Source organism: Petaurus breviceps, unplaced genomic scaffold (assembly GCF_028583685.1).
Source record: "Petaurus breviceps papuanus isolate PSGF00001 unplaced genomic scaffold, PetGlider_PUasm1.0 187, whole genome shotgun sequence".
In the NCBI taxonomy this organism is placed as follows: Eukaryota; Metazoa; Chordata; class Mammalia; order Diprotodontia; family Petauridae; genus Petaurus; species Petaurus breviceps.
Genome location: NW_027185799.1, coordinates 25,429,392 through 25,456,547, shown reverse-complemented (window position 1 = coordinate 25,456,547; position 27,156 = coordinate 25,429,392). Strand labels below are relative to the sequence as shown.

Genomic DNA, 27,156 nt, shown 5'->3' with positions numbered 1-27,156 from the left:
ACAGTAAGGGGAGGGCTTATTTTCGGGATAGGTCTTATTATCGGGGAAACACGGTACCAGAGGACATATTCACTTTTGGGTTAAAGGTTCCTTAGAATTCATATACAAATTTAGTTGTTAGCACACCCAGTCTTCATTGGAACCATATTTTGACCAAGATGTTCCTCCTCCAAGTGGGGTGCTGGCCCAAATGAGGCAACAGTATTTTATCTTCTTCCTTTGGTCTTTTCCCTTGTATTTTGGTAAATTATCCCAATTAGCTAGTCTATCTCCAAGAGGACTATGTTAGGAAGATATTTTGGACAGTCTGTTTTAGATTGCTCTTTACCCATAGTTTTAATCTTATCAGGATCTATTAGGCCTATCTAACTCTTTCCCTGGCAGGAGACATCTTACAATCTCAAACTGCTTAGACTGTCTCCCACCTCTGGGTCATCCAGGGACTTGCTTACCTGGGTCTGTGTACACAAACTTGTGTGATCCCTGCCGGCAGTCTTTGCTAGCAAAACCAGAATTTCTTCTTCATACCGAGTCCCTCTCTTCGGGTTGTTACCTTATCAGAGTCAGATCTCACAGACCAGTTCCAAGGACCCCTGAGAAACCTCAGTTGGTGCCTGATCCTTGTTAAGGGTCTGTTGGACCCTTTCACAAAAGGATAAATCCAGGGTAAGCCCCCAAAACTGTGTGCAACAGAATCCTTACTGAAATAATACTCAGAAGCTTCTCAAGGTAGGAAGCAGAAAAGAATGGTTTATTTACGATCTCTAAAAAGGGCCACCCTCCTGACAAATGGTCAGGGAGAAGAAATTTACAAAAAGAAATTGTGAAGTTATGAAGCCCTAATACTCTCCCCCTAATTCTCCCCCAGCCCCATCCTGACCCTTTTCTTCCACTGGCTGGAAGTTAGGTGTACAATCTAAACACAGCAATCTACCTCAAGTACCAGAACAAGGAAACAGTTAAGTATCCATTATACTAATTGTAATTAGGGTCATCCATCCCCTTCCCTCCCCTCCCCTCCCAGTGTACATTTGAGAAAGCACTTTGTCCTTATTTGGCATATTTTGTGCTGAGGGGGCGCAGGGGAGGGTCTCCATTGCTCTAAGTCCCAGATTCCTATAAGGTCAGGTGACTTCTAAACTTAGGCCTAGTGGATGCTGAAACCACTCTAGATTTGATTTTTCAGAATGGAGAAACTTCACTGCAAATTATCTCTCAACTCCAAGGTTATCTTTCCCCCAAGAAAAATACAAGCAACTGCTATGTAGCCTAAGTCTAATTACCCTTTGGAGTGTTTAATCTTTGTCATCTGACAGCCACAGCCCATCCAGTAGGACAAGTAGTAAATTCTTAAGTACTTAAGTTCTTAAGTAATGATAGATATTTAGTTTGAAGGAGCTTCATCCAGCCCAGACTTCTCATTGAATAGAAGAGGAAACTGAGGCCTAGTGGAGTGGAGGGAGTGACTTGCTCAAGATCACATTAGTCATTATTCTTTTGACTATACTACCCCCCCTTTAAATTACAAGGTGTTCAGTCTGCTGGCAAATAGAGCAGAAATTTGGTACAATTCATTTTTAGAAACTTAACTTTCTTTAGGGTGTGGGATAATTTCATACATTTTTACTATAATGGATACTTAAAAATCCCTTCTTTACTCTATCTTCTAGAACAGAGGTTCTCAAACTTATTTGGTTTGCTGCCCCCTTTACTTGGCACCCCCCTGGAAATCTACTTTTTTTAAACTTTTAATGGTTGAGGTTTTTTTTTGTTTAATTTGCATCATTTAAAAATTTAACATTTTTAAAAATGATGCATCTTAAATTTAATAATTTATTATAAATTTGTGGGGGGTTTCTACATTGAAATTTTGATGATGCAATATTATATCATATTACTGTATAGTATCATATTGTAAACAAGTCATTAAATGCACATATTCCTGCCAATACATGCTGAACTTCCTGACAATATGCCACATGCTTTTGGCTACCAATGCTTGATGTTAAGTTGGCAGACTTGACTACTGATAAGTTATAATTGGTATTTTGTGTGTTTATCTGGAAAATAATGCAATCACTACACTGTTATCTGTTAATCAACAAATGAAACATGTACGAACAGTTTTTCAAAATTTTCTTCCTTATGCTTCCACTGTCCCCTTATTTTTATTCAATGCCCCCCCCCAATTGCATTTAAGGCTATTACTGCCTCCCTGGATCATTCTAGCGCCCCCCACCCGGGGGGAAGTATCTCCCATTTTAGTAGCCTATGTTAGCGTTTAAATGCTACAGTCATTAGGATGTAGTGATATCACTCATTTTTAGAACCATAGATTTAGATCTGGAAGGGACCTTAAATTATAGGTCATCTTATTCAACCCTCTCCTTTTATAAATGAACCTGAGGCCCAGAAACAGAGTAATATGCCCAAGATAACAGTAATAGCGCTTGGTGGCCAGAATTTGAACTCAGTCTTCTTGCTCCAAATCCAGAACTCTTTCCATTCTACCATATCTTATAAGTAGGGATGAAGGGAGATCTGACACGATTACTGCAGAGCAAGGCAAGTGTGGAAGAGAGAAATCTACTTGGAAGCACTGATGTTGCAGCTGATGATCAGGTCACAGAACAAAAGGACTATAGGGAGAACACACCAGTAAGACAGAGTGGAGCCAGTCATATATATACATGAGGAAAGAGCTGGATACTCAAGGACATCCTGAAAATATACATAGAGGAAAAGCTATCGCTATTCCCACAATGTGAATTTACTCTTGAATTACTCAGGCTTGAGTTAGTTAACGGAGTTGGAGATAAAACCATGCTTGATTCATAATCAAAATGGAAAATTTGCCCCTACACTCAGTTCTAATGTTCTTTGGTTCTAATATCACATTGTGATCATCCGGTTTCTTTATGTCAGAGCAATTTCATTTGACCACTGGAAATGAAGTAATAGTTACCTGGTACTTAATCTAAAAAGTGGAATACGGAACCTTATCTTTATTTTCCTGTAGAGTCAAAGGTTATTTGGGGCATGCTATAGTCACCAGTATGATATGAAACGATTGAGGGGTTTGAAATGAGAAATCTGGGTTTGAGTCCTACCTGCTCTACTTATGACCTGTGTGACCTTGGGCGAGTTAATATCTGAGACTCTCTTCCTCATTTGTAAAATCAAGGGATTATAAAATGATCTCTAGGATTCCTCCCAATTTTAAATTTAATAAAAGGAGCAAGTTTGAACAATAAACTTGTGGAAAGTAGACAATCCTTTCAGGTTACCATAAAAAGAAGGGCCTTAGAGCACAAATAAGAAAAGACGTATTATTAGAACTGAATGTTGATGTTGCATTTTCTTCATAGAATTCATTTGGCAGCCTTGCCATATGTCATTGTTTTTAGAACCAGAAGGGACCTCGAGTCTATTTTGTCTAGGCTCCTGGCTTCAAATAGGTAAGTAGATGATAGGGGAAACAAAAACATATAGATTGGGAGCCAGTTTGATTCTAAAATTGTTGTTTTAAAGTTAGAGACTCTCCTACAGACACCTAGAAGGATAGGATATACTCTCAGATCAATCTCCTTTACAAATATTCAACCTATACCTTAGCTGAATTACTTTACCATTATAATCTTATGACTTTAAATCAGTTGATTACTTTTCTTGGATGAGTATTGTTGAGGTCAGAGTCAGGGGAGCATTTTGGGTGTGAAAGAATTCGCTTAGACCTTCTCTGTAGCCATTGGACACCAAGAATATTGGGGTGCTACCTGAAATGATGAGGAGTAGACATGCGGGTCCTAGTGTCCTGAAAGAGTTCACTTGGACAGTGTCCAAGTTCAAGAAAGACATTTATTGGGGTGATGCACCCAAGCGGGCCTGCTCCCTGTGAGGCAGAGCCCCAATGGGTTCTTACTACCCATGGGACACAGAGCATAGGCTGCAGGCCCTATTCCCCTAAGGAAGCAGAGCAGTCAGAGCTGTGCCTGCTTCCTGTAGGAGGCCAACGCAATTAGCCAGGTTAAAGGTATGGTTTAAATACAATTTTATGGAATAGGGAGGAGACACAAGAATGGGAGGAGCAAGCATGGCTCCAAAATGGTTGGGAAGTGCCTTTATTATACAGATAAGCAAAGAGAATAGGAAAGGGGAAAGGGATTTTAGAAGGCCCTCAAGCTCAAGAAGTGCCTCACAAACTACTGGAAAAGCAACCCTTAATATTCTTTTTTTTAATTTTAAATTTTTTGCTTTTTGGAGGAAGAAGGTAGGGCAATTGGGGTTAAGTGACTTGCCCAAGGTCACATGGCTAGTTTTTGTGTTAAGTGTCTGAGGCTGGATTTGAACTCAGGTCCCCCTGACTCCAGGGCTGGTGCTCTATTCACTGTGCCACTAAGCCACCCCAACCCTTAATATTCTTTAACCCTTAGGGCACCATTTGTATCCACCTCAGTACCAAGCAAAGCCATAGTAGATAAGATTGTTTGGGGATGAGAAGGAAAAGAAACAGTACAATCACCTTCTCCCCACTCTACCATCCCAGTAGGTAGTTTAGATCAGAATGCACAATAAAAAAAGATAATAATTTTAAGAAGAAAATAATAAAAATAATAATAATTTTATGGATCAGTAGACCCACAAAAATGCAGCTGTTCCTTTCCCTCATACACCTAACCTAAGGCAACAGAATTGAGGCCAGTCTTATTTTCAGTAGTGATAGCAACTGCCCCCCCCCTTCACCTTAAATATATTAGCTAAACACCTCTTCTGTGTACTGAAATGGCATCATGACTGATTATTCACAGTTCTTGGGCTACAATGGGCTCCCGTAGTTTCCTAGTTAACATTTGCTACCAAAACATTGCTTGGGGGGAAATTATGGTACTTTCTTCTCTCAATTATTCAGACTGTACAATATCACTGAGCGCCTACTATGTGCCAATAACTGTGCTGGACTTGTGGGAAATATGAAAGAAGTAGTAGACATTGTTCTTGTCCTAAAGAAATTAGAATTCTCATTGGGTAGAAAAGACGAGTGCACGTGAATTAATTAGAAAAGAATACAGGGCAATTTATAATTAAGTGCATGCTTATAATGATATATCATATAATTAGCTTTAAGATTGCATGACTGTAGGGTAAGTGCTAAAAGATTGAATTGAGAAAGGAGAGAGAACTCAGTGTTGAAACAGTCAGAGAAGGCCTTGCAGAAACTCAGTTATTAAAGTACTTTCAAATTTCAAAGGTTCTAAGCAAACCTAAAATCTTTTATCAGGTTCAACTTGCTATCAGATGCTTATTCTCTTGTAGAAAGGAGATTCCTAATCTGTGAGCTAAAGTCTCCTGAGAAAGCTGCAGTTATTTAAAAGAATTAATTTCATTCATCAAGCATACCCTGTGTAGAATGAATAAATAATATGCCTTGCCTATTATGATTTTTCAAATGTATGTCTCCTGTTTTGAGAAATGAAATGAAAATTCCTGTTAAAAAAAAAAAAACTTTACAGAATTCCTACTGCCTTTTTTTTTCATTATGTACTTTCTCCTTCAACGGATTTAAGTAGTATAACTTTTGTGATGTGGGGTAGGGTCCAAGAATTACTCAAAAAGACTGGAAGCCACAGCCATAGAACCTTTCTTTTGTGTGTCTAGAGCTTCCTGTCCCCACATAAAAAATATTGCACTGTGTGCTGATATATCTATTTTTCCCCAGAGGCTTTTTTCCCCTCCAGAAACCAAACCCTCTAGATACTGACACATAGAAAAAGGTGTCCAAGCCTGTCTTTTATCAGTGTATCTTTATATTTTATGTTTTAAGGTTATGACTCACCTTGATTCACTCTAGCTTAATACATCTTCTTCCTTTTGGGATAAAGTTACAGAGATAAAAGAATGGCTTGGTCCAGAATGCTGCCCATGAATTTGCAGATACACCTCTTGAGAAATGTTGGGAAAGTATGGAGAAAAGAGCTAGCACCATTATTTACCCAGAATTGGGTGAATGAAGAAGTATGGTATTGTGGAGTTAGCACTAGAGAAGGAAGCGGGTTCTGATAGTTCCCAACCAAGGAATTTTGAGCAAGTCTCTTTACATCTTTGAGTTCCAGTTTCCTCATCCATTATAATAACATTTATGCTAGGTACCTCATAAAACTACTGTGAAGTCAGTGATTCATAAGACATAAAACACTCTTTTAAAATGAGCTATTATTAATGTTAAGGGAAGGAGAGAGGGAAGGATGAAGAGAACCAAGATGTCACTAGGGTGAGGCAATAGAAATTTGCCTCAAGGTGTGAAATTTACAGGGTGCTGACAGCCTTTATACTCCAACAGAGCAGAAACAAATTTAGTTCTTAATTATGTAGAATAATTGCTAAAAATGGGGGCGGCCAGGTAGCACAGTGAGTAAGAGCACCGGCTCCAGTGTTGGAATGACCTGGAGATTGAATCCCGGGCTCAGACACTTAGCACCCACCCAGAAACACCTGGCCGTGTAACCTTGAGCAAGTTACTTAACCCCAATTGCTTAGGGGCGGCCAGGTGGCTCAGCAGGAGCACCGGCTTCAGTGTCGGGATGACCTGGATCAAATCCGGGCTCAGATACTCAGCACCACACCCAGAAATAACTGGCCGTGTAACCTTGAGCAAGTTACTTAACCCCAATTGCTTTAAAAAAAAATAATAAAATAAAAAAATAATTGCTAACAACAGGGAGCTTAACAGATGGTACTTCCTCCCCTGATCCTAGCAGTGGCCTCAGAGTATCCTCTGTGACTTAAAAAGTCTTCACTGAGGAACTAAAAAGTTAATACTTGGAATACTAAATAGAGTTGTTGTAAAGAAGTGTTTTGTTCACTTTACGGCACTATAGAAAGGTTAGCTAGTGTTGTGGTTGCTATTAATAATAACAATAATAGGGGGGCGGCTAGGTGGCACAGTGAGTAAAGCGCTGGCCCCGGAGTCAGGAGGACCTAAGTTCAGTTCCAGCCTCAGACACTTAACACCCGCACAAAAAAACTAGCCGTGTAATCTTGGGCAAGTTACTTAACCCCAATTGCCCTCCAAAAGGCAAAAAAAAAAAAAAGTAATAATAATAACAATAATAATCATATGACTTTCATATCACTTAATCTTTCTGAAACCGAGTTTGTTCATTTATAAGATGGTTACAAGTAATGTATTCCCTTCCTAACTCACAGGGTTGGTATGAAGGTCAGCTAAGGTAGTCTCCCTGCCTTAAATCTCTCCCTTTCCCTCTACCTAATTGCCAAAGTGATATTCCTAAAACACATGTCATTCTCCTGTTCAATAAACTCCAGAGGTTTTCTATCATCTTAGAATCAAATAAAAATTTCTCTGTCATTTAAACCCCTTCACAGCCTGGCTCCAACCTACCTTTCCAGATTTATTATAGTCTAACCAAACTGGTTTCCTTGCAGTTCCTCACACACAACATTCTATCTCCTATCTCCATTCCTTTGATCAGGCTGTGCTGCATGCCTGGAATGCACTCCTCTGACCTTGACCTCTTAGAAAACCTAATCCTCTTTCAAAGAGCATCCCAAATGTTGCCTACTACATGAGGCCTTTGCTGGTTTTTTCTGGCTTCTAATGCCTTTCCCTCAAAATAATCTTATATTTGTTCTGTATATGCTTGTTTGAGTATATGTTGTCTTTCCTGATTGTCACTGAAAGGGTGTTGCCTCAGACAAACTGAGGCCTGAGAAAGACCTTAATTTAGAAAGGCTAGGATTACCCATTGCACCCTGGGCCATCACCAGTCATCTTGAGTTTCATCTTGTCACTGAACTCTGATGATTCTGGAAGAGAGTGAGGCTGACCACTTTGCTTAGCTCTGCCTCACTTAAATCCAATTCAGTCAGGGCTTTGCCCTTCTCCACTAGTGATGTCATCGGTCCTCTTCAAGAACCGAAGATAAACAACAGCAAAGGGTCCAGCATGAGGCCTCTACAAAGAGAAAAGGACTTTCAGAGCATGTGTGAGTTAAACCTTTGTTACACCTGTTTCTCACACATATGTCACTACTTATAATCTAAATTTAAGCTTAATCCAATTTTCTATCCAAGGAATTGAGGGCCAGGCAAATTGCTCCCTTTTGTTTCCCTACAAAATATCATAGAATTGAATTCCACTTAGCTGGCAAAGTCAAGTCACACCCTTCATTTCCTTTCCCATGAATCAGCCAGTTTTCTATTTCATAAGCTCAAGTATTTATTTAGTATCTCTCAATTGCCAGTACTAAGTGAGTTTGTCTTTTCCTTTGCACAGGAAGATCCTGCCTTTCAATCCACTAGAGGTAAGGCATTTGGTTTAATTAATTTTCCCAGTAGTATAATGGTTTTGCATCAATCCATCCATAGTCTTTTAGAGTTCCTGCATTTAAACCAGGGAATGAATGCATTTTGGGGACAGCTGTATGGGGTCAAAGTGAAATCTATGGCTATGGAATCATGCTGGGTTTGGAAAAAGCACATGATGGAGAGATCTAGGTTTCAATGTTCTCTCTGACATTTATTAATGGCATGACCCTGAATAGGTTACTTTCTCCCTCCGGGAAAGCTCGATTAATTCATTTATTAAAAAAAAAAAACAGGAATGATGATATTTGCTTTACATATTGTTCATGGCTACTGAGGAGAAAGTACTTCATAAATTAAAGCCCTGTGCAATTGGAAAATTATTATATAGAGACAATATTATATGATAGAAAGTGGGCAGGACTTGAATCAAGGGGACCTGGGTTTGATTCTGAATTTGGTGGCACAGTGGATAGAAAGCTGGGCCTGGAGTCAGGAAGACTCACTTCCATGAGTTCAAATCTGATCTCAGACACTTAGTAACTGTGTGACCCTCGGTAAGTCACTTAACCCTATTTGCCTCAATTCCTTAATCTATAAAAGTGAACTGGAGAAGAAAATGGCAAACTACTCTAGTACCTTTGCCAAGAAAACCCTATTGGGGTCACCAAGAGTTGGAGAGGACTGAGAAACTGCTCAACAACAAACAAAATCTGATGATTACCAGCTACGTAAACTAATCAATGACAAGTTACATAATCTCTGTCTTTCCTCTTCTGAAAATGGGCATAGAAATAGCAACATGATGCAGTAGGAAGATACCTGGATTTGAAGTCTGAGGACTTGGGTTCTAGTTCTGGCTCTGCTACTTATTCTTTGTCTGTCTTTGGGCTAGTCTCTTACCTTCTTAGTATCAGTTCTTAGTGTCCTCATGTCTAAAATGAAGGGCTTGGAAAAGATAACCCCCATGACGGAGTCTTACAACTATTTGGATTTCAGAATTGTGATGAGGAATTTCTGCAAACTTAAACATTCTATGGAAATATGAGCTATTACAACAAGACAAAGCTAACAACTGCCACCCTGCCAGGGATTCTCTGGCATCTCCCCCTCCCACTCCAGTTTTGAATGTTGTCTTCCCTTCTTAGATTGTGAGGGCAGCAGTTGTCTATCTTTGTCTATCCCTAGCACTTAGCACGGTTCCTGGCATATAGCAGTCACTTAATAAATGTTTATCTTATAGTATCATAAATAATTTTTCATGTATATGTGAAAAATAAGTGATTTTACCAGTGGAGGAAATTGCTGGTGTGTGCTGTTCCCCAGCTAAGCGCTGCTCTGACTTAGCAGATAAATTCTAAGGAGTGTCCTGGATTTCTAAGGAGTGAATTGCCAGGGTCACAGAGTAAATACATTCCTTAGGTAGGAAATGAACCTGAGGTTTTCTGAATCCAGCAACTATGGCAGGCTGCCTCTAACTAGCCATACTATGGCAAACATAGGCTGCCCTTTTCTTTCAGATCTGGCTCACTTGCTCAAGCCAATTTGCCAGGACTCAAAGGACCTGTGATTTCCTTAGGCAGGAAAACTCTTGGAGTTCAACCTTCTTGCACCAAAGTAGATGTCAAAAGTCTATCATTGGCTCATAGATTTAGAGCTGGAAGGGACCTCAAAAGCCATCTATCTACTCTAACCCTCTCACTTTAGAGATGAAGAAATTAAGGTCAAGGTAGATTTAGGGACTTGTCTAAGTTCACCTAGTAAATATCAGAGGAAATATTTGAACCCAGGTAATCTGACTCCTGAACCAGGGCTCCTTCCATTGTACCAGACTGATTCCACTTAATAGGCATATTAATAGGCACCTGAGGCATACACAAATTAAATTACTTTCCTAGGATTATGAAGGGCATTCTTGATGAAAATACAGAGGGAAACTATTTTTTAAGTTGATCTTCATCTTAACTGTGCTAACTGTATGAAGTGAATTAATTTATTATTAGTGCTATCAAAATCATCTTTAATGCATTTTAATTTAGAAATTATCATTAATAAATTTATTATAGGATCATAGATTTGAAGCTAGAAGAAATTCTATAGGTTTTCTAATTCTAATTTTACAGATAAGGAAACAGAGACTCACAGAGGTTAAATAATTTGCCCAAAGACACAGAGGTATCAAGTGGCAAAGCTAAAATCTGAACCTGCATCTACAGATTCCAAATCCAGTGCCCTTTTCTCTGTATCACACTTGTGTATCACACATAGAATATTTTCAGTATATTCGATAAGCATTGGTCAAGTTAAGCAGGAGAGGAAAGGAAACATGCAGCATTTTTAATGACCCTAGGCTTCTCCCTGGAACCAAAAATCCCATGTTTTTTTTTAACACGATTGTTGCCTAGTGGATAAATTGTTCATTATCAGAGGCAGCATTGAATAGTAGATAAGAGTTCTGGGCTTGGAGTCAGGAAGACCTGGGTTAATATTCGCCTCTGATACTTCCTGGCTGTACAACTGTGGACAAGTCATTTTACCTTCATGTGTCACAGGCAACTTTCTAGGTCTTTTCTACCAAGTTTAGAGTTGGGTTGCAATGTGCCTCAGGGGAGGGAGTTCCCACACTAGGAGTTCTCCAAGCTGATGAAATCATCCCAGATCCTTCCCATATTTTTCTTCTGGTAATACCATATGGCTATGAATGATGAAATACCACAGTTCTATACATTCAGTCATCAGGGGGCAATGGGTAAGCATATTGTTGTGAGGATCAAATGAGATAATAATTGTAAAGCCCTTAGCACAATTCCAGGCACACAGTAAGCATTATATAAATATTAGCTATTATTATTATCATTAAATTATGGGCATAAATTGGTGATGGCATATTGCAAATGGTTTATTAAACAAAGCAATGAAAAATAGATCATCAGGGAAAGAATGAACAGAAATTAAGTTGGGTCAATCATGGAGTGACAGCAATATATAAATATGGATAGCCTTTGTACTCCATTTATATTCATACAATGTCAAGAGATCAAGACTTACTATTACCGTAACCCCCCAAAGACTCCCTTCTCTGGCCATGGCTCCCCTACATGTATTGTCTCCCCATTAGAATAATAGTGATGATGATGATGATGATAGCTAGCATTTATGTAGCACTTTGATGTTTGCAAAGTGCTTTATAAATATTATCTTATTTTATAATTACAACAACCATGGGAGGTAGATGATTTTATTAACCTCATTTTATAGATGAGGACAGTGAGGCAAACAGATGTTAAGTGACTTGCCCAAACTCACACACCCACTAAGTGTCTAAGATGAGATGTGAATTTGTGCTATCCACTGAAACACCTAGTTACCCTGTAACTGTAACCTCCTTGAGGATGGGGAGTGTCTCACATTTATGCATATATCATCAACACTGAGCATTATGCCTGGTACATAGAAAGCAGTTTTTTCATTCATTTATCAAGAAGAAAGCCCCAAGTATGTTAAGTGGACCCTCCATGTATTAGTAATAAACGAAGAAGGGGGTGATGGGCCATGCTTAAAACTTAGTATCAATGGAATTGGTTCAAAGAGGGAATATACATATGTATACACACATATACATATACATGCTCAGTTGAGCATAGAAATCTATCTTAGTAGGGAAATGGGAAGAGATATGGGGAGGGGGTGATAAAAGAGAGGACAGATTACAGGAAGCAGTGGTAAGAAGCAAAACAAACTTTTGAGGAGGGATAGAACAAAAAGAGAGAGAGAAGGATAAACAGAAGAAAATAGGATGGAAGGGAATACACAGTAATCATAACTGAATGTGAAAGAGATGAGCTTACCCATAAAACACAGATAGCAGAATGGATTAGAAACCAGAATCCAACAATTTGTTGTTTACAAGAGATACACTTTAAACAGAAAGATACGCACAATGGGTTGGAGCAGAATCTATTACGCTTCAACTAAAGTAAAAAAAAAAGGGCAGGGGTAGCAATCATGACCTCAGACAAAGCAAAAGCAGAAATAGACCTAATTAAAAGAGATAATCAGGGAAATTATATTTTGCTAAAAGGTACCATATACAGCAAAGCAATATCAAAAAAATTTTACAAGTTTTTCTGATAAAGGTCTCATTTCTCAAATTTATAGGGAACTTAGTCAAATTTATAAAAGTAAGAGTCTTTAACTGATAAAAAGAAATCAAAGTTATCTATAGTCATGTGAAAAAAATTCTGTCATTATTGGTTAGAAAAATGCAAATTAAAACAACAAATTAAAACCACCTCATACCTATTAGAAATAATAAATGCTGGAGGGGATTAGAAACATAGGTTCACTAATGAACTGTACCAGTCCAACCATTCTAAAGAACACTTTGGAGCTGTGCTTGAAGGGCTATAAAACAATGGCTACCCTTTGACTCAGCAATACCATTATTAAGTCTGTACCCCAAAGAGATAAAAGGAAAAGGATCTAATTGGATAAAAATATTTATAGCAGCTCTTTTTGTGGTGGCAAAGAATTGGAAATTGAAGGGATGCTCATCAATTGAGGAATGGGTGAACAAATTTTGGCATATGATTGTGATGGAGTACTATTGTCCTATAAGAAATGACAAGGGAGGAGATTTCAGAAAAAAATATTACAAGACCTATATGAATTGATGCAAAGTGAAATGAGAAGAACCAGGAGATCAATGTGTACAGCAATGTTGTAATGATGACCAACTATGGAATACTTGACTTATTCTGATCAATACAATGATCCAACGCAATTCCAAAGAATGCCTGATAAAAAAAATTCTGTTAATCTCCAGAGAGAAAATTGATGAACTCTGTGTGTAAACTGAAGTATAATTTTCTTAATTTATTTCTTTTTTCCCAATGTGGCTAATATGGAAATATATTTTTCATAATTTCATATGTATAGTTGATATAATTTTCTTGCCTTCTTTGTGGGTGAGGAAGGATGGAGGGAGGGAATTTAGAACTCAAAATTTAAAAAGAAAAAATATTTAAAATAAATGAAAATAAATTAATTTTTGAAAGGAAGGAAGGAAGGAAGGAAGGAAGGAAGGAAGGAAGGAAGGAAGGAAGGAAGGATACTATGAATAGCATTGTAAAGGTTAACAAAAGCACTTTTCTCATAGCAATGTCTGGATATTGACATGACAATTGTCATACCTCTCATTTCCAAAATGAAGAATCAGAGGTTTGGAAAAGTTAAATAACTTGTCCAGGATCACACAGTAATAAGTGTTGAAGCCCAGTCATAAACTTAGTTCAGAACTCCAGGTCCAAGGCTCTGTCCGTGATCCCATACTGTCCGTATTGTGTTCAAGTCAATGTTCTAGATACAATTCCAATATCTATATAAAATAAATTGAGATTTTTTTTTTATTCCTCAGGAAACCAAAGATAGTGGTATTATAGAATTCAGAACTGAAAGAGTGCTTGGAGCTCATCTAGCCTATTCAGGGTTGGGCCTGACTCATTCTGGTCTGCTAATTCAAGATCGTGACTGGAATGAAATGATGTATCTCTAGACCATCTAGATCATTTCTAGTCCTACTTGACTTATAAAGAAGGATAACCTACATGAGGTACATAGAATTCAAGTGACTTAACCAAGGTCACACATCCAGTAGGTAAAAATTTGAGAATTAAAACAGAGACCTTTTTACTCCACAGTCACTATACTTTTCATTGCAAAAGTAAGGAAAAGATTATTTTTCTTTTTAAAAAAGTCTGATTCTGCTAAATTTCCCCTTATCTCCTTTTTCTCTCTAATCGGTCTGTCTTTCATTAGGGAAGTCCTGAGAGGGAAAGTATGTAGGAAGTGTTTTAATGAGCTGTTAGAAATGGGAGGCCAGGAAATGATTAATCCTAGAGGAATATTTATGTCCTGGGAGGGGAAACTCTGGTGTCACCCCTCTTTCTTTCCTTACATTGTTGAGTTGTTTCATCTAAAGTAGGCTGATTACTTGGATATAAACATTGTGAGAAAAGATATGAAAAATAAACATTTGTCAGGTCATGTGTTTTTAGAATTTGACCCATCATTGTAGTTATACTTTTTCTATTGGGAATAAAATATTTTCACAAACATATATACATACATAATATGCTATCTTTCAATGCTCAAATGCTTCTTTTGAGTTGTTCCTCTCAGAAAACTTCTTTCAAAGATAATAGTAGCAAGAGTAATAATAATAATAATAACTTACTTAGTGTTCAAGGTTTGCAAAGTGTTTTATGTGTTTGCTAATATAATTAATTTTTAATTTAGTTTGCTAATGTAATTAATGATAATGGTATCATTAACATTTAAATAGCTCATAGTTTGCAAAGTGATTTCTATAACATTATTTCATTTGATCCATACCAAAAAAAAATCCTGTAACATAAATTAGTGCAAGGATTATTTAAGCCATTTTTTGGGTGAAGGAAACTGACCCTTACAGAGGGGTCCTGAACTCTTACTTCCCATAAAACAGCAAGTGTGCCCATGTGATAGAAAGCCAGCACTCCTCCCAGACCCTTTCCCACAAGAATAGGTGTGCAATCACTATCATATCATCCATTTGGCCCAAGGCAGGACCACAATACCTAACTATCTGTCTTGACCAGACAAGACCACAATAGCTAGCCTATCAGAAGACAGCACTACCAGGATGTAGAGCAGGATGCTTGACCATCTAACCATAGAAGGGACCCACCCTATGTTAGCACCTGCATAGTAGCAGTAAAGAACTTACCTAGAGTGAACCTATGATATGGAGAGACTTGTTATAATATCATTACCATACATATATACCCGCCCCCAACTGTATGCATTATGTAACATGGGCAGTTACACTAAGGCTGGGACTTCTCCTCCATTACCTAATCCCTCGGCAAACTCCTTCTGCCTTTTTAATATTAATCATGTTCCTATATTCCATGTAAATTTGATTACATAATCAGCATCTTATTGTCTATAAAATTTTGTTTCTTGCCTTACTGAAGTTGCTAAATTCCTCTAAGGGACTTAGCCACTCGCCAGAGTGTGAAACCTCAAAACTATAATAAATCTTTCCAACTGGCTTGGAGTAGACCTGAGTCTTTGTAATTCTTTAGAGACATCCTGCCGCAATTCAACTCGAACCCCGTCACAATTAGAGTCACTTCACTAGTAAGCAGTAGAGCTGAGATAGCCCTAAAAGCATTCCAGAAGTATGTAGAAAACTATGAAAAAGTCTCTCCTAAAAGAAACGGAAACAAATACAATTTGGTATTCTAAGAATATGTAAAAGAGGAAGTATTAATGTAAGGAGAAAATGCTAAATCAATAAGGAGCAAGAAAAAGGATGAGGAAATTAATATGGAATTATGTTGCCAAGGAATGACCAGGAAGGACTCTCATAGTGGAATTCAATGTTCTTAGGATCCTATTGATACATTTTTTTTTCACACATAATTTGATTAAAAAACTTTCTGTGGCTTCCTATTGCCTACCAAATAGACTTCAAACTCTTCTCCCTGTTATTTAAGACCCTTCCCAATCTGGCATCACCCTTCCTTTCTAGCTTTGCCTCATGATATTATGCTCCTTTTAGTGTACTCTATGCTCCAATCCCACTGGACATTCTCTTTGACTCCTGAAACTTCCTATCCCTGGGAATGTCTTTGCTCTTGTCTATCCCGATGCTTGGAATGGCCTCCCATTGCCTCTTCATCTGTTAAATTCCTAATAATGAAGGAAACCTTTTCTGATACTCCTGCAGTAATAATCTCTGCCCCCTCCCCCTCATATAGTACCTTGGTTTGCCCTCTATGATATACTAGTCTTATAATGTTGTGTATAAGTTATCCGTGTTTGCATCTTAACTCTTTGCTATACTATAAGCTTTTTGAAGTGTGGGACTAAGATTTATGTAATTTTCATATTTCTGTCATCCATTAGCAGCATTCTCAGTGCATAAATATTTGTTTTAATAAGTGAATAAATTAAATGGTTAGGGCAACTAGATGGCACAGTGGATAGAATGCTAGCTAGGCCTGAAGTCAAGAAGACTCATCTTCCTGAGTTCAAATCTGGACTCAGATACTTACTAGCAGTGTGACCCTGGGCAAGTTAATTAACGCTGTTTGCTTCCGTTTCCTCATGTATAAAATGAGCTGGCAAACCACTCTAGTATTTTTGCCAAGAAAACCCAGATGGGGTCATGAAAAATCAGACATGACTGAAATGACCGAACAAGAAGAACAACAAAGTTAAATGGTTCCTAATTTCTTAAACATCCACACCTACCAAGAAAGAACTCTAATTTTCCTTCCTACTTCCCCCCCAGAACTGTAGTCAAGAAATTTGACATCATAATACAACTTTTAAATGCCAAAGATACCAGAACATTTTAGACCAAAGATGAAGCATCTAAAGGGAAAGCAGAAAAATAAAACAAAGCAAAAAACAAAGAAAACTTCCGGGAAACCAGGTAAGGATGGTTCATTTTCCAAATCACTATTTTTATCTTACCTGTTATCTGAATATTTGTCATCCTTTCTTCATAATGTAAAAATTATTGTTTTCTTTTTATATTAATAACCAATTTTATATATGGGACCCAAAGATCCTCTTTTTGCTTTCTCATTCAAAGCCCAATCTCTCAAAGACATTTCTGACTTTGCCCCAAAATTTGCCCCACCCAGATCATCTTATCTAGGTGGAATTCTTACCATAACTCCACCACTGTTCAACTTAAGTAGGACTGTGTGGAGAAGATTCTTTTGTATAGATTGCAGGAGGCAGAATGATCTGGGAGTGCTGACGAGCCCCCAGTCCCTCGTTAAAACAACCCCACTTCTATTATAATATTCATTTTCTCATTAATTATTAACCAATCAGGGACTCTCCCTCTTCCAAAGTTATCTAAGCATTCCGTGACCTCTATGCAGGGTCTTTGGTTATATGAGAGACCACTGGCTTCAATTTACTGATTATTTGTTAGCCTAATAAATGAGTTGATTATTAATTACCCAGAAACTCTGTCTCTTGGACTTTTCGTTTGTCTCAATATAAATGCTGCTGTTACTCAAAGGAGACAGGACTACAATACCTAGAATGGACAAGAAGCTCATGGTTGTGTCTGATGTCACAGCTGTGGGCTTTGAGTTGACTGTGTCCATTCAAATTTGGATTCTCTGGAAGCATTCAATATTGCATAGATGCCACCTTCTCCGTGAAGTCTTTCATAAACCCTTAAGCTAAAAGTGATCTTTCCTTTCATAGCACTTTGTTGGTACATCTATTATGTATTAACTCCTTCTACTTCATTTTATGGCTATTTGAATGTCACTTCCACTGTTAGACTATATGTATACACACACGCACACACACACACACATATATATATATATACATATATATATATGTGTGAAATCAATACACAGTTGTCATTCTATTTTAATTTGAACTGGGTAATTCAATTCCACTAATTGCTAAACCTAAGTAGACATTCATTGGAAACTTCACCTAACCAAATTGTTCTTTTTTGAAAAAAAGATTAATAATGTGCTAATAAATAGCTAAATTGAATCAGCTGTCTAATGGAAAGAGTGCTGAACTTAGAGTCAGAATGAAAAAAATAGGTTTGAATTCTACCCCCTCATGTTTTGAATCTTAGATTTAGAAAAGGAGAAGGGGAATTAGGGATCATTAAGCCGAATCCCTCATTTTATAGATAAGGAAACCAAGGCTCAGAGAGGGGAAGTGACGTAATCCATGTTCACAAAAATAAGTATCTGACTTGAAATTCAAACTTAGGCCATCACACCCCATTCCACTAAAATGTACTGCCTTCAGCTATGTAACCATTAGCTAGTCACTCAGTTTTTCTGTCTTAATTTTCCTCATTTGTAAAACTGGGCATAATAATAGCATCAGGATTTACCCTACAGCCTTGTTGTGATGTTCAAGTGCAATAATGTAGTTACAATGTCTTATAAACTTTAATATGCTATGTAAATGGAAGTATTATAATTGGTAGTAATTATTATTGGTAATAATAATTCTACTTAATAATCTTCCTACTTCTTTTTAGCCTTGTTGTAGAGGTCTCATTGAGCAATCAAAAGGCTTGGATAATCCAGAAATACATCAGTCTCTCAGTAATGGAGAGTTGGCTGAATAATGAAGAAGTCTATAGATCTCAAATCTGAAGGGTTTGGAACCAAAAAGGATTTAAAAACACACACACAAACACACACAACAGAAAAAAGTAGCATCTGTACCTCTGATCGATTTGTTGTTCAGTTATGTCTGGCTCTTCATGATCCCATTTGGAGTTTTCTTGGCAGAAATCCTGGAGCAGTTTTCCATTTTCTCCTCCAGATCATTTTAGAAATGAGGAAACTGAGGCAAACAGAGTTAAGTGACTTACTCAGGGTCATATTGCTAGTAATTGTCTGTGGCCACTTTTGAACTCAAGAAGATCAATTGTTGTGACCCCAGGTCTGGCACTCTATCCACTGTGCCACCTAGCTGCCCTGTAATTCTACTCTATAGTAACCACTTTATATAACTGTCTTTTTTTGTCCTGGTACCTTAAGGAACTACTGAAAATTAATACTTTTTCTAATAAGTAAATTGAGTTGATGAGCAGAAGACCTGGAGGCGGTTATCTAGATGAGCAAGGAAAATAGGGAGAACCTCCCCACAGATGAAACATTGTCAGGAGACTTCAAGTGGTTGGAGAGAGAGAAACAGAGAGCTGAAATACAGAGTAGAGTTCTTATTTCTTGTGATGCAGCTGAGAACATCTGAGATTTGAAGTCAGAAGGCCTGGGTTTGAATCCCACTTCTGACACCCATTAGCTGTATGACTATGAACAAGTCAGTTAACCTATGAAAGCCTTGGTGTCCACATCAGAAAAATGGAGATGCTGGCACTATTGACCTCATAGGATAAATAGGGGTAAAGCACTTTGCAAATTTCACAATGCAATTGTGAATTAATGTTATTGTAACACCACTTTGCTCTGTCTACATATTCATAATACTAATGAATGTAACACTTGATACTTTCAAGTTTTGAAAGCCTGGCATAAGAGTTAATTGCAAAACTCTACAGCCTGAAATTTTTCTAGAAAGAACATTTCTTACAGCATAACATTCTTGAGAAGTTGGTGCCTCTTAGAAATTAACATAGAACTTCAATTACAAACTAAGGTTATCAAAAGAAAATTTCAATATGACAAAAAGTCCCTAGCATTTCATAATGGACCAATTCTTTTTGAGTGTTGTTCAAGGGGAGTGCATTTAAGCATCCTTGTATTGAATGCATATTTGGTTTATTACATCAATTGAATGACCTTTTTGGAAACTTGGTCAAGTAAGTCTCATCATAAAATGAGATGACAAGTTTCCAATATTTCCAGTCACTTCTTAGCTAATTTTGGATCCATCACATATACCTGGAAACCACAATCTAATTAGCCCTGCTTTTCAGTTTCTTAATGTCAATAAGTTCAAATGCAGCCTCTGCATTTGGAGAAGAGAGGACCTGTGTGTCAATATCTAAAATTCCACTTAAAGCAAAAATACATTTTGGGTTTTCACCCACACCTTTGTAGAAAACATTAGAGTATATAAGTTGTTGGCAGCACCTGAACAAAAGTTTAAACAGCGCACTTGATTGAAAAGAGTAGTTGAGGGGCAGCTACATGACACCGTGAATAGAGCACCAGCCCTGGAGTCAGGAGGACCTGGGTTCGGATCCCAACTCAGACACTTAACATAAAAAATAGCCATGTGATCTTGGGCAAGTCACTTAACCCCAATTGTCCTCTAAAAAAATCAAAAAAGAAAAGAGTAGTTGACATAATTAGTCAGAAAAGCACTCTGGTATAGGGCAAAAAAAGAGGTAGAAATGTCAAGAATGATGACTTATTAGACATATGGAGTTAGGAAGAGTTAGCAAAAGAGAATAATGCCAAGGATGAGCCTGGGAGACTGAAAGGATGGTAGTGTCTTCAATGGAGGGATAAAAATGGAAAGAGGGAAGCTCGGATGAAGGGAGAAGGGAAAGATAATGAGTTCCTGTGTCCTGTTTGTCTGTCCATTGGCCATAGGATAATCAGCCTGAGTTCAGAGAGGATCATTGCCAAAGAGTGAGCTTTAAGTGGATAAATTTTTGGGCCAGAGAAATTCACAAAGACCATCTGCTGAGACATGAGGAAAAGGGTGGTTGAGGAATGAGAGTCAATCTGTGTCAAGGGAGTATTTCTTTCAGCAAAATAATGAATTGCAGAATTATTACAGTATTGAGGATCAGTAGCTTCTGCAGAAGTCCTCTGTACTAGGTAGGCAGTCCTTTAACATTGCCAACTTCTTCCACCTTTCCAAAAGCAATGATAGTATTGATTTGCTTGCTGTTCCCAGAGAAGAAGGTAAAAATGATGGAGGGGGAAGAGGGCAGGGATTATGGATATGGTGGAAGAACAGACAACAATATGCCAGAGTTTGAAGACCTACATTGAACTTCAGCTCTGCTTCTTATTCCTATGTGGGATGATCTTGGATAAGTAACATATAATATGGAGAGTTGAACCAGTTGACCTTCATGATTTCTTCCAGTTCTAAATGCTATGATCCTATGAACTTAAGGCTGAGAAACACTATCCGACTTGCCCATGGATCAAATAGCTAGTTAATCACAAAACTGGAGGTAGAACTCAAGGTTGCCCTCCATTGTTCCTTTCGCTACATCCAATGGGGTCAGGATGAAGGCACCAATAATGCAACTCCAATAATGATATTCCCAGATACAAGTAATAGAACTCCTCATTCACATAAGAGAAGATACTTCTCTATAGCTACATGAGAGTATCTCTCATTGTCAATCATTCTGTAGTTCAAATCAAGTCTTACAAGAATCATATTAAGTGCCTTCTCTGTGATAGTCACTCTGCTGAACACTTAGGGATACAAAGAAAAGGAGACTGGGGAGGACCCGACCCAGAGGAACCCACAGTCTAATAGGGGAAAAAAATGCAAACAACAATGTGCAAACAAGATATAAATAGGATAAATTGGAGATAATCTCAGAGGGAAGGCACTAAGGTTAGGGAGGAGCAAGAAAGATTCTTTGAATTCGGGAGCAAAGGGCAGCTGCCTCCAAACTGAAAATTCTTTGCATATAGGAGTTACAAGCACCCACTGTGGGACAACGGACAGAGCTTTGAACTTGGAATCAGCACCTGGATCCAAATCCTGTCACTTATTACCTCTGTGACCTTAGGTGAATCATTGAACTTCTCAAGGGCTCAAGTTCTTGTCTGTAAAATGAGAAGCTAGCTTCTCAGATCCTTCGCAATTATAAATCTATGATCCTATCAGTAATACGTTCAAACCTATGCATTTGTGCAGGTCAGGCTATCAAGATTTTAAGACTTGCCTGTACTGAATTTCTCCTTTAGTGGGGTGGGTCCATATCTATCATACAAAACAAGTAAAAATGTTATGTGGGCCAATAGAGCAATGATAATAATAGTTCACACTTTGCTAGCACTTTATGGTTTACAAAGCACTTTCTTTATAACCCCATGAAGTAGAGTGTACAAGTATTTTAGTCCTCATTTTTAAGATGAGGAAACTGAGGTGTATAGAGGTGAAACAATTTATCCAAGGTGACCCAGTTAGTATGTGGTAGAACTAAAATATGAATACAGTTCCTCTGCCCACTGGGTTTACCATGTTGATGTCAGAGTTTATCTGGCCATCAGAGTTCTCCTTAGTACAAGAAAAAAAAAATGAGTTTCTTTTTGGCATGTACTTTCTTGTCCAAAGGAAATACACACACTAATTTGCAAATTATGGGAGAATGAAGAGATATGGAAATGGGGTGGTTTGCTATTGTGTAATAATAAATACTGTCTCCAATCATGATCAATTCTCTCTCTTGTGTAGGATTCTCAAATTCTGGGAAAGACTATAAGATCACATATAAGAATTTACGTTCAAGATGCATTGTGGAAAACGAAGCCTCAATTATCAAACGTGAAATGAGAAGGTACCAAGTGAAAAACATACAGTTTACTCCTAAGAAAAAGATACCTAACAGTTTTCCTCCAGGTCTGTCTTATTTTTCATCTTTTAATTATTTGTTGATTTTTTGTTGTAATGGAAACACTGCTGGGGATGGAATCAGAAAGTGTGGGCTTGAACCTGCTTCTGCAATGTACTTACCTGTGCCCTGTAACCCCTATATAACAAATATATATATATATATAGATTAGAATAAATTAGAAAATATGTTATAGATTAGAAAACAGGGGACCTCAAGTGCTAGAACATGTAAAATGAGGTACTAAAAATTTTGTTTGATGTTCAGTCCATGGCAAGCAGGTGGGTACTGAGGGGATGATCATTTAGAAAGAGGGCAGGGAGTCTGAATTTCCTCCAAAAGTTTTTTTTCCTCCTCAAAAATGACGGGTGAGGGAATTCTATGGAGTATTCCATAAAAAGAGAGCGATGAAAAAAATTTCTGTATTCAACTTAGGGTCTTGTTGCAACTGGGGCTATTAAACATGTCCCTCAGATTCATGGGATGGAATCTCAGAATAATTACCACATAAAGAAACACAGCCTGGGCTGTCTCTGAATGCCTTTATTATAGACTTACTGTTGTTGTTTGTCTTTATTCTCTAAGAGGACCAAGACATTAGGAAGGTGATGCCAAGACTTGCAAGTGACTTGCATTTAAGTGAGGGAGGGCTGTGCAAAGTCAGCAACCTCACTTTCTCCTTCAGAGACAATTGGGTTCAGTGACAAGACATAGATCAGGATAAATGGTTATCTTTTTGGTATTTACTTTCTTGACCAAAGGAAATATATAACTAATTTGCAAAATGATTGCAGGAGACTGAATGGGTGTGGGAATGGGGTTGTTTGCTATTGTGTAATAATAAATACTGTCTCCCACCATGATCTCTGTCTTGTGTAGGATTCTCAAATTCTGGGGAAGACTATAAGATCATATATAAGAATTTACGGTCAAGATGCATTGTGGAAAATGAAGCCTCAATTATCAAACGTGAAATGAGAAGGTACCAAGTGAAAAACATGCAGTTTACTCCTAAGAAAAAGACACCTAACAGTTTTCCTCCAGGTCTGTCTTATTTTTCATTTTTACACTGCTGGGGATAGAATCAGAAAGTGTGGGCTTGAACCTGCTTCTGCAACTTACTACCTGTGCCCTATAGCCCATAAATAACAAACTTATAGATTAAAAAACAGGGGACCCCAAGTGCTAAAATGTGTAAAATTAGGTACTAAAAATCTTCCTTTGATTTCAGTCCATGGCTAGCAGGTGTGTACTGAGGTGATGATCATTTAGAAAGAGGGCAGGGGGTCTGAATTTCCTCCAAAACGTTTTTTTTCTTCCTCAAAAAAATGATGGATGGGGGAATTCTATGGAGTAATCAAGGGATGAAAAAAAGTATTGTATTCGACTTAGGGTCTTGTTACAACTGGGGCTCTTAAACATGTCCCTCAGGTTCATGGAATGGAATCTCAGAATAAATATCATGTAAGAAACACAGCCTGGGGTGTCTCTGGATGCTTTTATTATAGACTTATTGTTGTTGTTTGTCTTTATTCTCAAAGAGGACCATGACATCTGGAAGGTGATGCCATGACTTGCAAGTGACTTGGATTTAATTCAGGGAGGGCTGTGCAAAGTCACCAGCCTCACTCTCTCCTCCAGAGCCATCTGGGTCCAGTGGCAAGATATAGATCAGCACAACTGGAAATGGCCCTGAATGCAGTGGGAAATGTTGCCTTTTTAAACTAAGGCCTTTAACAGGTCTCAGTTAGACTGAGGCAATGCCCATTCAGTGATTAAGGTTAGGTAAGAAATGAGGCAATGAGTGGACTCTTTTACCAAGTCAAAAAAAAAAAAAATCAGGCTGGTGGGGAAGACCTTCAGGGTTTCTGGCCAAAACAGAAAACATTTCCTATTTGTGCTCATTCTGAAACCAGGGCTCACACAATGACCAAGTAAGACTTGGGCTAGGACCTATTGTTGGCCAATCAATGAGAGCCAGAGTGATTTGGGTTTAAGGCATGGTCCTTAAGAAAGAAATCTAGCAGGTAAAACCCAAGATAGCTTGTGAGGTTCAGTGATCCAAAGTTTGTATTCCTGTGGGCAGAGTACCCACGGTTAAGGATATGATACCCTATATGGACAGAAGTAGAGGAGGGAGAGAGAGAGGGAGGGAAGGAAGGAAGGAGGGAACTGTCTTGCCCAATTGGAACTGACCAGTTGAGTCCCCAGTGGGGCAGCTACTACTACTCACAGGATGTTATTTGCCCTTTGTTCTTGAAGAGTACCATGACATCAAGAAGGTGATATCACATGCAAGTGAATTGGATTTAAGTGAGAGAGTGCCATGCAAAGTCAGCAGCCTCATTTTCTCCTTCAGAACCAATTGAGTCCAGTGTCAAGATGTAGAACAGGATAAATGATTATCTTTTTTGGTATCTACTTTCTTGACCAAAGGAAATATATACACTAATTTGCAAAATGATTACAGGAGAGTGAATGGGTATGGGAATGGGGTTGTTTGCTATTGTGTAATAATAAATACTGTCTCCCACCATGATCTACTCTCTGTCTTATGTAGGATTCTCAAATTCTGGGAGAGACCATAAGATCATATGTAAGAATTTACGTTCAAGATGCATTGTAGAAAATGAAGCCTCAATTATCAGACCTGAAATGACATGCCGAATGGAAAATAAAGCCTCAGTTTTCAGACCTGAAATGAAGAGCTACGTAGCAAATCTACAGTGTACTAATATCAAAAACATACTTAGCATTTTTCCTCCAGGTTTGTTCTACTTTTCATCTTTCAATTATTTGTTGATTTAGGGACTCTGTGCTGTAATGGAGAGACTGCTGGGAATGGAATCAGAAAGTGTGGGTTTGAACCTGCTTCTGCAACTTACTACCTATGACCTTAGGCAAAAGCATTTTCCCACTCTGGGCCTCAGTTTCCTTATATAGGTAATGATAGAGGTTAGATAAAAATCTCTCTATGGTCCCTTCTAGCTCTGAATCCTGGGTATAAATTGTCTTCTATCGGTTCTTCCTAACAAAATGAGATTCCATCCAGAGAGTAGCAAGAATGTAAAGGAATTCCTTAATTTTGCTATGAGAGAGAAAAATTCCACTGTAGATAAACACAGAAAAAAACAATTGTTTTAACTGTATTATTGCCATAAACTCAAAATAGATGAAGAAAGATGGTAGAATAGTGTCCCAGTATGCTGAATTTTTTGAAATGGCAACAATTTTTTTAATAGCTCCTGTAAGACATAGTTAAGATGAATTAAAGACAAATCAGCAGAAGTCATAAACAACAAATTTATAGATTAAAAAAGCAGGGGACTCCTAGTGCTAGAATGTGTAAAATTAGGGGCAAAAAATCTTGGCTTTGATTTTCAGTCAATGGTGAGCAAGTGGAAACTGAGATGCTGATTGTTTGGGGAAGAGGGAGTATGAATTCTTTTTAAAATTTTCCTCCTCAAAAATGACGGGCTCTATGAAGCCCAACTCTATGGAGTATTCAAGGGATGAAAAAAATTACTCTATTAGACTTAGGGTCATGTTACAGTTGGGGCTCTTAACCATATCCCTTGGGTCCATGGAAAAGAATCTCAGAATAAATACCACATAAGAAACAGCCTGGACTGCCTCTGAATGCTTTTATTATCTTGGACTTAGAGCTTACTGAAAACTTATCTCCTGTTAATGCAGCATTAAGCACAGCTACTCTACACAGGATTTTGTATGGGAAGAAAAACAGAGGCACAATATCTTGTTCTCCCATCTGTTTTCCCAGGGATTAGCAAGTGGGGGAAACACAGAGAGATGTGCCACATTGGAGAGATTTCCCCGAAAATCCAAACAGTCATATCCTTCTCAACTCCAGGAGGGTTATCTGGAGCGGATCCTTATTCTGCATATGTTCCCTTCTCTAAAGCATGTATATAATTCTTGAAAAGTATTCAAAAAGTTTTCCTCGTGACAATCAGTGGGGGTAGAGAGTACAAGCATTTTTAATTCTCTTTTTTATATATAAGGAAACCACATGGCCTGTAAGTGTCCAAAATGGTATTTGAGTCATCTTCTGATGCCAAAACTAGCTTTCTTCTTACCACGTTACAACTGCATAACCATGTTCACAGAAGGTGTGGATGTGTGGAAAGGACCCATTCTGATTTGTCCCGGGGTCATTAAAGCCTCAAAATGGCTCCTGACCCTTATTCTCTTCTAGGGACAGGCTATATAACTCATGAACTTTCTGGATAATTTAATTAGAAGTTCCTCACAGAAAAGAAGACTTCAGCAGTTGTGTCAATCCTTTACAATTATTATAACAAACCAGACTTTACTAAGGAACAGAGAAAAGTTATCCTTTTGGTTTTGATAACCAAATATATAACCAATGGTTTTGATAACCAAAGTTATCCTTTGGTTTTCACCTCCCCATAACAATAAAGCTGGGTCTGTTATGATGGTCCCATAGTTACTGGAGACATAGAGTATTACATAATCATAGGCTAGAGGGGTAGAAGGCACTATGAAGATCAGCCTTCCCCTTCATTTTAGGGGTAAGGAATTTGCTTGTTCTCTTTATTTACTCACTCCCCACTTATTTCTCAGTCTTTTGAAGTCTGGCTTCCAACTTTACCATTTCACTAAATTGTTCTTTTTTGCATTACCACCAGGGATATAGTGGAGTCAGTTTGAACCAACTCTAGAGAGCTATTCTTTAAATT

General features: G+C 38.0%; 1 protein-coding gene across 8 annotated transcripts in view; it reads left to right on the top strand.

Annotated features, from left to right (window-relative positions):
- The window catches only part of IL33 (interleukin 33), a 55,580-nt gene that overhangs the window by 12,571 nt on the left and 15,853 nt on the right, over window positions 1-27,156 (top strand). For 2 of the 8 annotated variants that reach the window (XM_069090762.1, XM_069090765.1), the window contains exons 2-6: window positions 8,294-8,321; window positions 16,664-16,807; window positions 22,279-22,443; window positions 23,315-23,479; window positions 24,996-25,202. In XM_069090762.1, coding sequence (XP_068946863.1) covers window positions 16,705-16,807; window positions 22,279-22,443; window positions 23,315-23,479; window positions 24,996-25,202 — 640 coding nt within the window. In that variant the 5' untranslated portion in view covers window positions 8,294-8,321; window positions 16,664-16,704. Of the gene's footprint in view, window positions 1-3,368; window positions 3,459-8,293; window positions 8,322-16,663; window positions 16,808-22,278; window positions 22,444-23,314; window positions 23,480-24,995; window positions 25,203-27,156 lie in introns of all 8 variants that reach the window. The other 6 variants (XM_069090761.1, XM_069090768.1, XM_069090763.1 and 3 more) reach the window with 4 other exon arrangements.